The sequence below is a fragment of the Chanos chanos genome, chromosome 4 (assembly GCF_902362185.1).
Source record: "Chanos chanos chromosome 4, fChaCha1.1, whole genome shotgun sequence".
In the NCBI taxonomy this organism is placed as follows: Eukaryota; Metazoa; Chordata; class Actinopteri; order Gonorynchiformes; family Chanidae; genus Chanos; species Chanos chanos.
The window spans coordinates 8,954,999-8,971,360 of NC_044498.1; the positions used below are offsets into that span (position 1 = coordinate 8,954,999).

Below are 16,362 nucleotides of genomic sequence, written 5' to 3' on the forward strand. Positions count from 1 at the left end.
ATTTTACAGCTTCGATTCCGCCAGCAGACGTAAAAGCCAACAAGAATGTTACACGTATGTGGGTGTGCGTATATGTATGAAATCAATTTTGCTATCTTTTGAAATGAAAAGATTATTTCAGAACAGTGTTTAAAATCAGATGCAGTCCCACAACCTAACTATGATGACCTCCAAGAGCTTACGCAAAGCAATGAAATGCCTCTGTAATAACTCTCCTTCCAGCTGTCTAAAACTCAACCTTCATAATTATCCCACTCCTTACTGAGCATGAGAGGAACAGAAGGGCAGAAGAAATCAATTTCACCACTGCCAGCTGTGGTGAAACATTCTGATTCAAACGTGCACCTCCGTGGGTAACTCCCTACAGAACACTGTAGGGGTCAGATATGGTCATTAGAAACTAACTGGACAGTGAAATCTACCGGATTTGCTTTCTGAAACTGAAATGTAAGAAGTGTCTCAAATATGAGGAGCCTGATAGGCTAGGGGGTGCTCTAAGCCCACCTTTGACAGACAGGCCTCCTGTCCAATGGCATATCGACAGCTCAGTGTTGTGCAGAGGCAGAGCAGAGGAAGCGCCGCAGCAGAGAGAAGGAATGCTCTAAAACACATTCAGTTTCTCAGTCTCTCTCTCCCTCTCTCTCTCTCTCTCTCTCCTCCCCTTTCCAACCTCTCAATTGTTTCTTTAACATAAAAACCCTGCCAAAAATAGGGCGAGTATGTCTCATGTCTCGTTGGAACCCTGAGAAAGTTCAGAACAGCGTGTGACTGACAGACCGATAAAGTCGCCATGAGAGCTGCTCTCACCACAGGGCAAACTGACCTTTGTGATTTTACACTTTGGGGCTGTGAGGGCAGGCTTAGCTCTCCCAGTGGGAGTGTGAAACCCCAACAAGGAGCCCAGAAACACTCCATTAATCTATTCCAGCTCGGTCAATCCAGTCAAGGCACAGTGTAAAGCCATGGGTACACTCTCACTGTCGTACCATATCAGCATACTCTTACTCTGGCCATTAAAAAAAGTACTGTGTATAACTTTGTAGAGAAAAGGTGGAATTTTGGTTGGGGTTTCATCAGTCGCTACTGAGAATGGTTAAATAAATATATATATATATATAAAAAACGGTATGTGGTAAAGTTGGAATGTCTCTGTGCACTCACAGGTAGGCTGGATGGCCTGTCGTGCTGACCCAGGCCCATGTCATCGTGGTTGACCTTCCCAGGAGTCATAGCAGGCTGGCCCCTGCCGCCATAGCCCTCCTGAGGAGCATCCTACACAAAAAAAACAGATCGAGAACAGAGGGGGGGAAGAGAGAGGGATTGAGAAGAGGGAGTAGATAGAAACACAAGTATTGTTTACCCCCCCCCCGCCACCCCCACAAAAAAAAAAAAAAACCCTTGGGTTTTTTTTTTTCCTTATTTTTTTTTAAAAAACAGCCAACTGTAGCGTTCCACAACTGCTTTGGAACAGAGGTTCTCCGGCGGCACCTCCTCCGTGCGTGTTGAGTCATGGCCTCCTTGCTCATGCACGCAATGAGCCATCTAGCTCCCTCAGAACACAGACGAAGCGTGATGGTTAAGCCATCCCAAAAAATCTGCCTCACTGGCAGCACACCGTACTTAACACGAGCAGAACGACCTGAACAGCAGAAATGTCAGGACACGTGTGCGAGCTAATAATACAAGCTAATGAGGAGCGTTAATAACAAATAGAAATGTGAGGGTCAAGTTTAAACAACAACAACAAAAAAAAAAAACGTAGGCAACAACATCTGATATATACAGATTCTTTGGAGTCCATGACCTATTTGATTTATATTGTACATAAACACACCCAGGCATAACACACACATTATATGTCATCTTTATACAAACACACACACACACACACACACACATGTGCGCGCGCATCTGAAGAGTCAGGGGCCTGATGACTCAGTCACAATTCAATCCAAAGGAGAAATGTATTACTACAGCATTTCCCCTAGCTAGCACGCTTCATTTCCTTAAGCAAACAAATATTTCCAAAGCAGTGAGAGAAAAAAAAATCTCTGTCTCTCTTTCTCTCAAAATCCCAACAACACTGTTTTAGGTCAACACAAACGCAAACACACACACACACACACACACACACACACACACACACACACACACACACACACACACACGTCACCTACAAATAACCCACATTTCCTATTCAGCCTTTAAAAAGGCAGCAGCGAAAACAAGCAGAGGGCAGGGACAGCAGAGGTTAAGAGAGAGAGAGAGAGAGAGAGAGAGCAGACAGACAGACAGACAAACACTGGAAGGGGGGGGGGGGGGGGGGGGGGATCCCAGTTATGCCAAAGTCAGATGTTTATTTAAGACCCAGTGTTTACTCAAGTGGAGTGCTGTGATGACTGGGTCACGGCCAGGTCGCGCGTTTACGGCCTGTCGATGACATCATGGCTTTGGAGCGTTCGCGCTGGGCATGGGAACAGCTGCTTTGCCGCGATAAAGGCGGCGCTAGCGACGTGGAGAGAGAGAGAGAGAGAGAGACGGGAAGGCGTCAGAGGAAAACTATGTGCCCTGTGAGATGAGGACTCCTCCCACTTGTGTCTAACAGATGTGTCCACTTACTTACAAGCACAGTAGGATCGACTCTGGCCGCCGTCATACCCTCGGCGCGGTTGCAAGTTCAGTTTGTGAATGTGCTCGCTTTATGACACGAGCGTGTTGTGGAACAGAAATGGTGTGGAGAGATGTTTCAGTCATGTCAGTTTTTCCATTATTTCACTGCTCAGGAGTTTAAAGATGCTCTCTTAGGCTTCGTCTTGCAAAGAAAGCACGCATATTTTTACAGGCTAAAGAACCAATCATTTGCTCTTGAGTAGCCAAACCAGCAAGTGATGAAATATCCAAGGAAGAAACTGTTCCATGTGAACAACTTATTCATCGAACTGGAGACAATTTAACAGCGGTCGTCTTCATTCACACCACTGCAAATATAAGGCAAAATAAAAACCATGTTTGCGCCTGTAAACTGATCTAAGGTCTTATTTATCCTTTATTCAAACAGGTAAGTCCCACTGCGAGTGGGGAAAAAAAAACCAAGGGAGACCATGGCCCGTCTGAACCTAGGGCAAAATAACAAAAAAAAAAAAAAAAAAAAATATATATATATATATATATATACACACACACACACACACACACATTCACACACACACATATATATAAAGAGAGACATTGCTGACCTGGCTCCAGAGCAGGGATTAGATAGCCCAGGCTATGGTCAGTGCTCCTGAGGCCTGTGTGAAAGCTCACTTCCCTCAGGCTTTAGACTGGTGCTAAAGGCTGTCTCAACATTAAGCCTCACCACAAATCGCAAAGTACGAAAGGCATCGGTGCAACTTCAAAAACACTAGAACAGAAGCTTACACGTGCTGAACTTTGCAAAAAATAAGTGCAAAAAGAAAGCTTTTGCTGTCTGGATAGTAAAAGATCACACACACACACACACACACACACAGTGTTCATGTAAGTGGACATATTGATCAGTTGTTTTTCAGTTCAATGTTCTTCCTTCAGGAGCAGTGGAAGAACCAAATTTAAATTTTCCCAGTATTTTTTTTTCCTCCACAAAATGTCCCTCTCCTTGAAAACACAGATTTTCTGGGCCTTAAAAGCCTCTAATTTATGACTACATTGTGACTAAAATGTGCATGTGTTGGGTGGGTGTGCTAATGAACGATCCAAGAAAATATTAAGACAGCGTTAATCAGAGACTCAATGAATTCCTTCATCACCTTCCTTATCTTTCATAAAAGAAAAAAAAAAAACCCATAAAAAAGGGGTAACAGAACATATTTTCATGGCTCTGAACAACGTCTGAGGCCAACAACATCCCTCCAACTAAATGTTACGTCCCCCTAAACCTCTAGGGGCAAGATGAAAAGGAGCCTTGGCTAGTTGGACGGCTGCATTTATATCCCCTGCAGTCACGCACTGTTTGGACCTTGGCAGAGGAGAGTTTTTTTTCCTCTCTTCCCCCTCCTACAGAGGATGCTGTTCCTCAGAGAGCGAGCGAGCGAGCGAGAGAGAGAGAGAGAGAGTTCATAATGTTATCTGGAACTAACTTTTACCCCCACGCTTTCAGTCTGCAGCTCCGACGCGCTTTGGTGGGTCAGCACGTAGCGCCTTTCACGGACGGTACACCACGCTAATTGATGATGCTGGAAAGCAGGCGAGAGAAGAGAGAGAGCGGCAGTTTGGGACTCACACAGAGAGCAGTCACTGATCCTCTGCTTTCTTGTCCTCTGACAGAGGCTGCATCTTTGATTTAGTGGTTTGTGTGTGTGTGTGTGTGTGTGTGTGTGTGTGCGTGCGCGTACGTATATATATGTGTTGGATCGCAGTGTCCTTCAGCAAGCTACCAACTCAAGGTCCTACTTGTCAGGGTCCCGGTATCACCATAACAACTGACAGCGTATCTCAAACTACTGCTGAAAGTACCCATCTTTTGGTCTGCAGTTCTTTTCCGTTACTAACTTTCATCAGGAGTTGGTGGGAACAAATAAAAGCATTCGGTGTCATCTGAGAGAAAATGAAAATAATACCTTAAAGGGTGAGGGAATAAACAGAACCTTAGCAATATGAACAGAAGAGCCACAGTGTGTTCTCCACTCTGATATTGCTCTCATGCTCCCCCTGGAGAGTTTCACTCAAGGTCCATTTCTTATTACTTCAGCAATCACCACTCAATGTGTGTATGGGTGTGTCAGAGAAAGAAAGAAAGAAAGAAAGAAAGAGTGAGAGAGAGAGAAAGAGAGCGAGAGCTGGGTTTTTCTGCTATAAATCTATTTACAGGACCCGTGTGTTCATCAAGGGTATTTCTTCATCCTTACGTGTATCTGTGGTTCATTCACAGTCACTTGACACGGACACCTCTACTTAATTAAATCAATACGAGCCACAAACAAGCCGACTTCCAAAAACCTTCTTCACTTAAATGCTACCAAACAGACTTCTTGGTGTCACTCTTCGAAACTCTGGCCGGCCTTGACAGGTGTGGAGAAATGCGTGGCCTTACCTGCTGGGGGGGAGGACGCGGCTGCATGTAGTGACTCTGGGTGGGGGCGGCAGGCGGCTGCTGCTGCTGCTGCTGCTGCTGCTGCTGCTGCTGCTGCTGCTGTTGCTGCGGGGGGCTAAAATAGGGAGGCTGGCCTGGCTGGCAATAACCCCCCATGCCCTGCTGACCATACTGGCCTGGCATCTGCTGAGAGAGGCGAGGAGAAAAGGAGAGTGAGTGAGAGAGAGCGGTTTCAAAATGTCACTCAGAAAGTTATACGCTCTTAGGGCAGCCAACGTTAACGAGACGGGGCTCTGTTATCCGAAGGGGTGACAACGGCTAAAGCTACCGTTCCAAGACATGTGCTATGCATCATTTGGTAAGTAGCTGGCATTGACTCGCTACCCATGAGTAATACATTCGGTTGAATCTGGCTTCTCTCTGATGGCCAACGATATTAAAATCAGGTGCTGCCGTTACCGGGAAGGGAGTACAAAAGAGAGCTTTCCAACAGAGCTCCACCTTCCAGACTGACTAATTTCACAATGAGAGGTGATGAGTCTGTCCCTTATGGCATGTTGTTGACATCCTAATGCTGAGTGTTTTGCCCCTCCTTCCAATCAGTGCAAGCTGTCGTTGTAACAGTCTTACGTAACACTTTTTTTTTTTTTTCTCGTGGAACAGCTGTTGTTGGCACATCCCCTTGCCTCATCTGGAGCAATTTACATTAGGAACTCTGGCCAAATAGCAAACAAAAACACCAGCAATGATGATGATGCTTTTTTTTTTTTCCCCCCCTCTCCACTTCTCACTACACGTGTTTATTGCATCAATAGATGCATCAGCTGCTCTCTGAAGTCACACCTCCTAACACAGAATTCGGATCTGGGTTAAAACGCTAGTGTTTTCCAAGGCCCTCTCAACGCTGGATGTGCAGTAAGTAGGTATTTGGCACCGGTGCGGGGTGGGGGGGGTGGGGGGTGTATTCATGGTCATCCGAGGACGAGCCTGATTCTCACAGCTCTGTGAAACATGGTGTGGAAATCCCAGATCACCACGACTCTCAGTCCCGTAGTCAGCAGTCTGTGCTTCCTCCTCGAACATGAATAAGACACTTAAGAGCTGGAGAAAGGGGAGGGGGGGATTTCTGACCAGTCCTCTGTGCAAAACTGATTGAAAGTGCTATGACTGTGGACATAGAGTTCAAGCCACTGAACTGCTGTGAGATTAAAGACGCGATAATGACACAGCCAGTTAAGAAGCAGCACCGCGATTCTTTTTCTTATATTCTGTTATATTTATCAAAGCATGCACACACTTCACATGTGTAAAAACTGACAAGCTGAAAGATTCACTTTCGTGTGTGTGTGTGTGTGTGTGTGTGTGTGTGTGTGTGTGAGTGTGTGAGTGTATACATAACCAGCTAACTGGAGTGACTTTATTTCATTTATGCTGAAAGTCTTGATTTATTTTTCCAGTCCCACTGTTGTTCAAGAAATATTCCTCAGACGTATTTATTTGATATAAAGTAATTTCCTGAACTATTCACATGTGGCTTGAAAATTTCCAGAGGCCACAGTAACTTGCAACAAGAAACCTGAGTAGCATGAGGGCAGAACTCTGTGATTCCTTCACAGAGAGGTTCTGAACGTACTGTAGTGAGCAGCTTCACTCCTGATAACACCCGAGTAAAGTTATTAGGTAAATTATGCTGTACTGGAATACAAGAAACCACTCTTAGCTTAATGGTGGCTTAGCTGACTTACAAAAAGCTGTTAAGGTCCTCAGAAGAAATATACAAAGTAAAAGAAACAACCAGACCCCACAAGAATCAGCAGGTCTTTGAATGTTTCGTGCAGCTTAAGTCAAGAAAACAGCACAGGAAGAGAGGATCGTATTTGGCGATTCAATGGGAGACTGAAACAAACAAACAAACAAACAAAGGGGAAAAAAAAAAAAAGAAACCGGATTCGGTCGCTGCCACGTCCAGCTGTGACTGTAAGAGTGCAATCACTTTTTCAGCGTATTTGGTCCACCTCTCAAAAGCTGTTTTCTGCCTGAGTGCTTGTCAGTGCTTTATGGGCAAGACTTAAGGGCAGCGGACTGGTCAGGCAATGCCGGTGGGGGGGAGGGGTGGGGGAGAACAGCAGCGTAGGGTAATGGCAGCTCCTTAGGGGGTTGATGACTGGAGGCTGATTGTGACAGCATGGAGGCGGTGGCTGTCTAAGCCTTCGCACCGCGGGTTAGGAGAAAAGGGCGGCCGCCTGCCAGGTTCATGTTATGCATCCACCTGCACACACAAATACCGCACCGGCTCACGTCAACACTATAGCACGGCAACAGGGACGACGCGGAGCGATCTCGTGTCCCGGCCAGCGCGATTTCACGTCCAAAGCAGACCAATCACAGACAATCGTATGAAATTAAAATCCCACGGCAGTCCAAACATCTCCCTGGGCCGCCCTTTGCCGCACGCTTTAAATGTCTCGTGCTATCCATCCACTTCCTTCTTCAGATTTCTGTTAACTTTTACATGCATTGTACCCGCGTGTGTAACTTTTTATCTGGGTCCACGTGGAAGTTCTAAAAATATGCAGCTACTTCACAGCGAGCGTCACAAACGATGATACTCTGAATAATGTAACGGCGGCAGGACGCGAGTGCTAGCATCTCTGCCGCCGTTTTTTTTTTTTAAATTAACAAACAGAATGGAAAAAGAATACGATTAGACAACAGGAACACATCACAGTTGGTTAAGGGATACTCCACAATGTCATTCCTTACTTTCTACCGCAATCAACTTCCTGTACCTCTTTTAATTTCACCTGCTCTCTCTCTCTCTCACCTTTTCTTGGGCCAGGTGTGTACAATCACTCCGCGTTAAAAAAAAATCAATATAACTAACACAGCAGTGTCCCTTTCCTATCAGTATAGCCGAAGCATCCAATTTCAGGTGAGGTTATAAAAACACTGTCCTCAGGCTATTGAGAGCCTCCCCCGGCAAATAAAAAGTCATTACCAGATGCCTCTTGGTCGAAGGAGAGAGAGAGAGAGAGAGAGAGAGAGAGAGAGTGAATAACACCAAACGTGGACACATTATGCTCTCTCGGGGGGTGAAAGATTACACAAACACACTACCATGTAATGGTCTAATTACGTGATGGTCACTCTGTGACGACGTTGTCCTCGGGTCAATACTTTCGTTCTCCCCCATTCCTCTGCGCCATGGGGAGAGGGTGTTAGCGCAGATTCTGATCTCTCACTTTAAAAAAGGCAGCGTCTGAGGCCCCCGGGAAATAACACCATGAAAGTGAATAGAACCAGCAGGCGGGCTGGCAATGTTGTAATAACAATGTTTTCACCAGAAATCAGCCAAACACATCAAGAGAGACTGTGGGGCTCAAGGACTGATGGCAGTGATAGGAGTGGTTTTGTCACTGAATATGGCTGTGCCCTCAACGCTCTCTAAATTTCTAACACCAATATATGAGTGGTAGTGAATTGCAATGAGATCAGGTTGCATGGCCATAATAAAGTCTGTCACCCTGTCGGGGGAAAAAAATTCTCATATATGTAGTGAGGCATCAAATCCAGGCTTGTGTGTGTGTGTGTGTGTGTGTCTAACCAAAGAAGCAGGAAAATGCTGAAGTAGTCTCAATTTTTTTTATTCCTTTTTTTTCCATAACAGACATATTTTCTTGCAGAGTAAAACGTAAAAACGGTGGAAAAAATGGTGAAGATCCGATTAAATCTCGACAACTTCGTCAGTTTGGTCAAGCTGATTATAATCAGAGACTGCCAAAAAATGACATCCAAAGCTCTTTCCGTATTTTGTGTGTTTCTACGGCGTGTGCGTTTGGTTAACGTTGGCGTTTTTGTACATGCGTTATATGTCAGCTGCAACCCGTGGCCCACTAGAGATTGCTAGGCAGCCTCAAGAAAGGCATTAAAACCCCAACCAGCAGTCAAGGCTAAATATAGCAACGCAGCCTGCACCCAGAATAGGCCTACTCTGCCCTGCCTTCCTGCCTATTCCAACAGGCACACATCATGTCAACCTCTTTGTTGTACTGAGCGAGCACGGTGGTTTCACTGTGAGGGCCAGAACACAGCTATGTCATTAGCAGACCAGAGTTAACAGTTTTGTAAAGCTAATCGACTTCTATTCTGCTACAGAGCAGTGAGAAGTCCCCTCTCCCTCTGGTATTCAGTCTGGGGCCAGTAGAGAGAGGACTGTTGGTGCCATTTCTATTCAAATCACAGATGAGTCAGAAGTACAGACGCCGGGATCTAGTGGCTACTCCACAGAGAACATTTGCCGAAGTAGTTTAGAGGTGAGAACGTCTGTGACAAACATCAACCGTCTCAAAGTAAAACAACAGCAAAAAAACCCTTAAGACGACAGAATTAAGATTATAAAAAGATATAAAACTTGCTGAACTGGGTTTAATTTGAATGGAATTCTTTTTTTTGTTTGTTTTTACAAAATCGTGCATTAATCACTTTTTGTAAACGATGCATCACGTAAAACCATGAATAAACCTAAACCATGATCACACATACCTGCTGCTGAGGATATTGCATTCCTCCCATGCTCACTTGGCCCCGCCCCTGCATTCCCATAGGGTAGCGATGAGGAGCAGGCGATCCGTACGGCTGGCCAGGGTAAGCCCCACCTGGCTGCTGCTGAGAATAAGGGCTGCTGCCCATTCCATAGAGCTGAGAGCGTTTCATCGTCATGGCATCCATGGGTGCAACCTGTGTGAAGAGTTGGAGGTACTTATCTACACGGCACACTCTGAGGTGACGCTTTTTCACATTTGTGATTCATTCTCCTCATGATGAATCCATTCATCCTCACCCTACTCTGGGACTGAGGATGGTAATCATAGGTACAGGTCAGCACATAGAGAAACACAGGGCAATATGCCATCCACTGATGGTGGAGTCAGGTTACTCCCAAGTGACTTGGCTTTGCCAAAAAAGAGCAGGAGCTATCCAAGCTAATCTTCTCACGTCACTGCCAAATTCAGTCCAATTGAAGCAGCACTTACACAAAATGTGAGCAATCGAGAAAGCCTGGGAGGCCACTCAAAACGAGCAGTCAAATCCTGACAGTCTACAATTTTCTCGAACACACACACACACATACATACACACACACACACACTCATACTATTGCACTGACTTAACATTCACAATACGTCTGAACAGACATGTTCATTTGAAAAAAAAACTTCTTTCTGTTTGTGTTTGAAGAAAACTGTTTAGATCTCTCAAGTTCCCAATGCTGAATAAAATCTCCCCTTTTCAAAGACACAAATCAAGTGTTCAAGGAAGTTGTTTTCTGTTTTCGAGCCCACAGAGGGCACAAAACAAGCATCACACCCAGCAGAAGCAAACAAGACAGTTTTATTCATCTTCAAGAAACCAAGGAGAGAGCTTTAGCCAAGTGTGAATGACAGAATATCTTACCAAGACCATTAGCCATAGTAGAGCCGGTGTCTCCATGCAACACCTGACAAGAGGGTCCTATTAAACCTTGGTCAACAAAAACATGCAAAAACATCTATAAAGCCACAAAGGTGAAGTCTACGGTACAAATGAATAGCATATCACTGCAGTACCCTAAGTATTCTAGTTGTCCAGCTATACTAATTCCAATCCTGACAAACTCGAGGTGCTTTCAACGTTCAGACAAAGAACATTGGGGAAATAAGTCTTGAGGGTCTACACGGAAGATAGAGGGGTGGGGGGTGGGGGGGTGGGGGGGGGGACAGACTGAAGGCTAGAGGGAAGTGTAGTCATAAGAAACATCTGACAGTTTAACAGAATCTTGGCATGCTTCTATCATTCTTGATAAAGCTACCCAGTGAAATGAAAAAGAATGGGGGGGGGGGGGTTAGAAAAAAAATCACTGTAAACTCAGTTGCTTTGAGCCAAAGAATGTAGGCCAAGTGCAATCTGCCAGCAAGCGCGGCCAACACTGGATGTTCAGCAGATGTGACTGAGGCTGAGAAGAGCCATACACAAACCCTCTCAAACGCCACATTGAGCAAAGCTGCGTAGATTAGGGGGGCAGACTCTGCTACAAAAAACTTTTTTTTTTTTAAAGAGAGACATTTTTTGCTCCATATCAACCATTTATTCTGCACCGATTAACAACACATATCGGACAGAACAGTGCTTTAATAGACAGTGCAAGGGGGGGGGGGGGGGGCTCATCACTAACATCAAGTGACAGTAACTTAGACTAATTCTCGCTCTGTGATTCCAGGACATGGTGCCACATGATTCCCTCCATCTGATGGAGGGTGGAGGATTTGACTTCTCCAAAATGCAGCAGTTGTGCAAATGACAGCCCTCCTCTTCCACATAATGAACCTATCCTGCTCAAAACCTATGACCACCATTCAAATGAAATTTCCTACTGGGGCTGCATCACTGCAGAACGGCATAACAGCAATTCATCATCAAAGAATGTCATTTTCTTTGAAATATAGCCTTTTTTTTCGGCCACTTAAGAAACTAAGCTGCCTATTCAAGCTCTATGACGAGAGGAAAAAAATCATGAAAAAAAGTCCTTAACTGACCTCTAGAATAGAAACAAATAGCTGAATGCTCACTGTAGTTAACTGACACAACATTTCCTGTGTTTGAGCAGCTACTACACAGTGGTTCTATATAAGGATATCTAATCACAGCTTCATGTTAGTGCATGCCAACCTTAGCAACATGCGTTGGCAAAATGCAGGAGCTCAACTCTATTTTTTTCCAATCCTATTAGGCTTAAACTGAGAAAAAAAAAATCACAAAAAAAAAACGGCAATAATGATAATGTGCACATTGAGAAGGGAAAAAAACATTAGCGCTGAAAAAAAAAAAAAACCCCACACACATAAATTCCAAAAATGAGAAAATACACATAATTCCATTACAAGTTAACGATGAGATTAGTATTATGAATGTAAATGCTTCATTCACAACAACATTATCAGCAGCAATGAGGAGGCCAAAAAAAAAAAAGGAAAAACAAGTTAAACTGCCATTTTCACTGTGGCAATTTACAATCTAGATATCACAATTCATTTAATAGACACCACAAATAAACTTGGAGACCGTAAGAACAGCGAATCCCATCATCACATTATTTTTTGGCAGATTTGACAACACTGCAGATTTAGCTATCTTGGGTAATGTTCAAGATGTCCCCAGTCTTCTTATAAATCACCTCACTTCATAATCAGACAATTATACAATGATAAAATGCAAATTTGAAATAAAAAGAGGGGAAAACACATTTCTTCCACTCATTCAAAGTTATCCAGTATCTTGGCCCCTCCTTAACTCAGGTTGTGGTTGGGCAGGCCCAGGGAATACCCTGGGCATTGGAGCACAAATGCTTGACATTTCCCACTGAGATAGCTGACGTTAAAAGTCAGCACATGGCTAATCTGCATGTGTGAAGGTCATGGCTGCTCACCCACAGAGGTGAGACTAGAAAGGGCTCCCTGCCAAAAAGTATAAGATCACCAATAATGCCACAAGACAAACAGAGAGCGCAAGAGAGTGTTGTCACTGAACCTAGCCTCGATGTCTAATAAGGCGAATGTAGAATTTGAAACATCAATTTAAATCATAAAGAGTGACATCTGCACTGTAAAGTACATTTGCTGCAGCTGGTTACTATAGCCTGCATTAATGTTTCATATTTATCATACTCTGACTGAAACTAACACCACAAGAAAGAGAGATATGTTGGTATTAAATGAAATTTAAATTAACATAGAATGCTTTGATTTCTCATATTCTAGCCTGCTGTATATTAGTATATACTGTTACACAATTACAAACTGTTAAAAGAGCTTAAAAAATAGGACTGATTCTTTCAAAATCTGTGTTTCCTAATGTTAGTCAACTAGATTCACATATTTAAACACATTTGCTTTGGAATAAGTCAATCGTTTTTTGTGAATTACTTCACAAGGCCTGCTTCACAGTCTCCAAATGAAAAAAGTGAACTGAATCTAATTTTAAATCTACATCTATTCTAGTCAAATATAAATTCAGATGAGCATGCCTATGAAAATCAACAGTTTCACAATTCACAATGTGTTTCCCATTCCCCATTGTTACTCTCATTTGCTTAGCATTAAAAGTCACTAATCACAAGTTTAGACATTACTAAATTAAAAGTGAAAACCGGACATAAATCCAACTAAACCCATCCACAAACACTGATTTCTACACAGCAAGTAAACAAACCAACATTACTTCTTAACTTTAATTGCGATATTAAATTAGCTAGCTACGTGAACATAAACACGGTGCAATGGCTTCAACACGAATAGCTATCGTTGCAGGACTACTTTGTGCAGTGAACGTTGCTAGCTGGCAGAGCTAACTGTCAGTGCCACCCTTCCTGTCTCCTAGTTACCGCTAAGAAAATGTTAACAGCTGTCCTAGCTAGCGTTACGTGATTTTAGAATTAGTTAGCGCGTGTTAGTTAGGAAAGTGAATGCTATGTATGGCTGACTTTTAGCTTGCATAAGACAATAACCTTTAAATCTTGACGTCCAATAAATATATGAATAACACATGATTTGTTCGAAAACGTACAGGTTACATAAAATGGTTGCTAATGTTAAATTTTGCAATCTAGCGAGCTAATGTTAGCTAGCCGTAGCTGCAGTCTAGTGCTAGAACGTTCCATGAATTTTATAGCACCCGAGTTAGCTAGCCAGCTAACAGTTAGCTAGTTAGCCATGTCAAGATGGTGCCAGATGCCAGTTTGACAGACATGGCATCTATCCCCATAGAAATCATATATTATTGTAGTCTCTTACAAAATATTTTTTCCATATCCCAGACTACACATAAGTCAACCCTTTGGGCTCAGCAACGACTATTTCTGACTCGTGATTAATAACGCAGAGTGTAACAGCTCACCAGCAAGAATTAAACACTTTTGTTTTGATCAACGCAAAGCTAACGATAGCAATATCCTTGATTTTATCCTAGGTTACCTTACGTTAGCTATCCTAGCGGCTAAGTCACCTTGGGCAAAGTAAGGCCGGAGAGCCCATTTCTGTATACAAATTGGCGATATCTTAATTAAGAGACAACGGTCCCATAGTCTACATCTGAAAAGAGTGGTTACACAAGACGAGATATGTTTATTATAAAGTAACTGGACATCAGTATATAGTCTGAAAGCGAACTGTGCAACGAACCTAAATAACATTACAGCTCCTATTAGCATTACTGCGGCTACAGAAGAGGCGCTAAGCTACGATAGCTAACACAAGGCCACTTACTGACAACTGGCTAGCTAGTTAGCTAGCCAGCTAACCAAGCAATGGAGTTCAGAGAGACGCTTCAGCAAAGATAGTTTTGGCACAAACGAGTGTAAGATCAAACATGTATACCTGGCCTCTGATGCTTCCTTGTCCGTTGTTCCCAGGGCTCATTGCTGGGTGATTTCTTTGTTGTCCTCCCCAAACATGAGTCGCAGGGCTGTATTGGGAGCTCATGTCTTTACTTAGACCCATGCTTGATTGTTGTTGTGCGGTGGGATTATTGTAATCTTGGTAGCCACCGCCATAACCTCGCATCATAGGACTCGGAGATGTCAGAAGCTGGTTTAAAGTCGGGGTAGCTCCAGAAGGATGCTGCTGACTTTGACCTGGAAATCTCTGAAATCCCCCAACATTTCCACCACCCCCAGAAGCAGAGGCAGCAGCCATGGCAGATTTGCCATGAGTAGCAGCTGCAGCCGAATTGCTACCAGGGCCCATCATGTTCCCTTGTCGTGATGGACTCATCATACCATATCCAGTGCCACCGTATCCAGGTCGGTAGTTCGGATAGTGGTTATACGGACTGTTGTGGTACCCTTCGTGGGAGTTTTGTACTTGATCCATGTTGTTCTGTGCCGAATGCATTATAGCCGTCCCAGGGCTTTGTTGTCCGCCATGTTGATCAAAGCAAGGCCCTCCTCTTCCATTCCCATAATAATTATTAAACTCAGAAACTGAACTGTTCCCACCTTGAGACTGGTTGTTGTTGGCGGTGTTGTTGTTGTTGTTGTTACTCGTCGGTCCTAAGTTGGCGTGGTCGTACCTGCTGCCCATCCGATCCCCCCCTGCTTTGCACGGCTGATCTTCCTCGTTACTTTTATTCAGCGATTGCTGATGGCGTTCGACTTGGTTACCCAAAATATTCTCTTTACCACCATGCTGTCGATTCGCAAAGTCTCCTTGTACAGGCTGCTGGTTATTGGTGTTATTTTGGATTTGACGGTGGTGATGCTGTTGGAATTGATTGAATGGTTGCGACTGTTGCTGCTGTGGAGGTGTGTGATGGTGAGACGAAGGAGGGGGATCTCCGCTTCCAACATTTTTCAGTTTATGATTCGCCAGCAAACCTGTTTCCATGCTCGAAGCCACACTCGTATTTGAAGTCGAGAAGGACGCAGACTGATTTCCACATTCCGTTTCAACGGAATTAAAATTGTTGCTCTTGGATGAGGAGCGAGCTATGCTTGTGTGGTTTAGTTCATGGTGATGGCGATCTACATTATTCATAGTGTTTGCGCTCTCCCATCTTCTGCTGCCCCAAGCCCAGATCCATGATCAATTACTCCTCCAGCCCTCACAGATTTTAAGTCTTGGTTCAAACTGTTGGGTATATTCGATGTATTTTTGTGATTTGTGCTTCGAGCCGTTGCCACCTCAGCGGCCATGATCATGTTAACATTTCAGGCAAAAATCCAATAGGCTTGCGGGGCAGGCTTGCAAAAAAGATAAGAGACAGTGAGTGGGCGATTTGAGTTTGCGTTCAGAGCAATATGCTTTCTAAACTAGTTAGTCTTATCATACAGTATAGTTAAATATCATTCATTGTTTTTGTCGCATGAAAGTTTTCACGTGTGAAAAAAGAAACTTTTTCTCTCACTATAAACCCGGATAGTGGTAAATTGAAGCCCCTTCTACCCAGAATGGCATGGCATTATCGAGAGCTCCACCATCTATCCAGCTCACTGTGCCTCTCAGGGAAAACCCGGACTGGATTCCACAAAAGAATTATCAACACAATTTTTCTAATCTTAGTTATTGTTAAATGTATCGATTTGCCCTTCGAATTTTACAATTTGAATGCGAGCCAAACTTGCCTCAAATGTCAAGCCAAGAACAGACGTATGTGGGTTTTTTTTACAACGTTTCTTTTATAGCTTTATTCAGGCACACTTTACCCTTGCTTGTAAATGGCAAATTATATACCACTTTACACTTTATTTATTAGCATGATAA

General features: G+C 43.7%; 1 protein-coding gene across 1 annotated transcript in view; it reads right to left on the reverse strand.

Moving 5' to 3' along the window:
- The window catches only part of arid1b (AT-rich interactive domain 1B), a 54,363-nt gene extending 38,877 nt beyond the window's left edge, over window positions 1-15,486 (reverse strand). Inside the window, exons 1-5 of the mRNA XM_030770909.1 lie at window positions 14,479-15,486; window positions 9,614-9,808; window positions 5,172-5,257; window positions 5,072-5,141; window positions 1,162-1,272 (exon numbers count right to left, since the gene is read on the reverse strand). Of these exons, the coding sequence (XP_030626769.1) occupies window positions 1,162-1,272; window positions 5,072-5,141; window positions 5,172-5,257; window positions 9,614-9,808; window positions 14,479-15,486 (1,470 nt within the window). The remainder of the gene's footprint in view (window positions 1-1,161; window positions 1,273-5,071; window positions 5,142-5,171; window positions 5,258-9,613; window positions 9,809-14,478) is intronic.
- Between the last annotated feature and the right edge of the window lie 876 nt (window positions 15,487-16,362).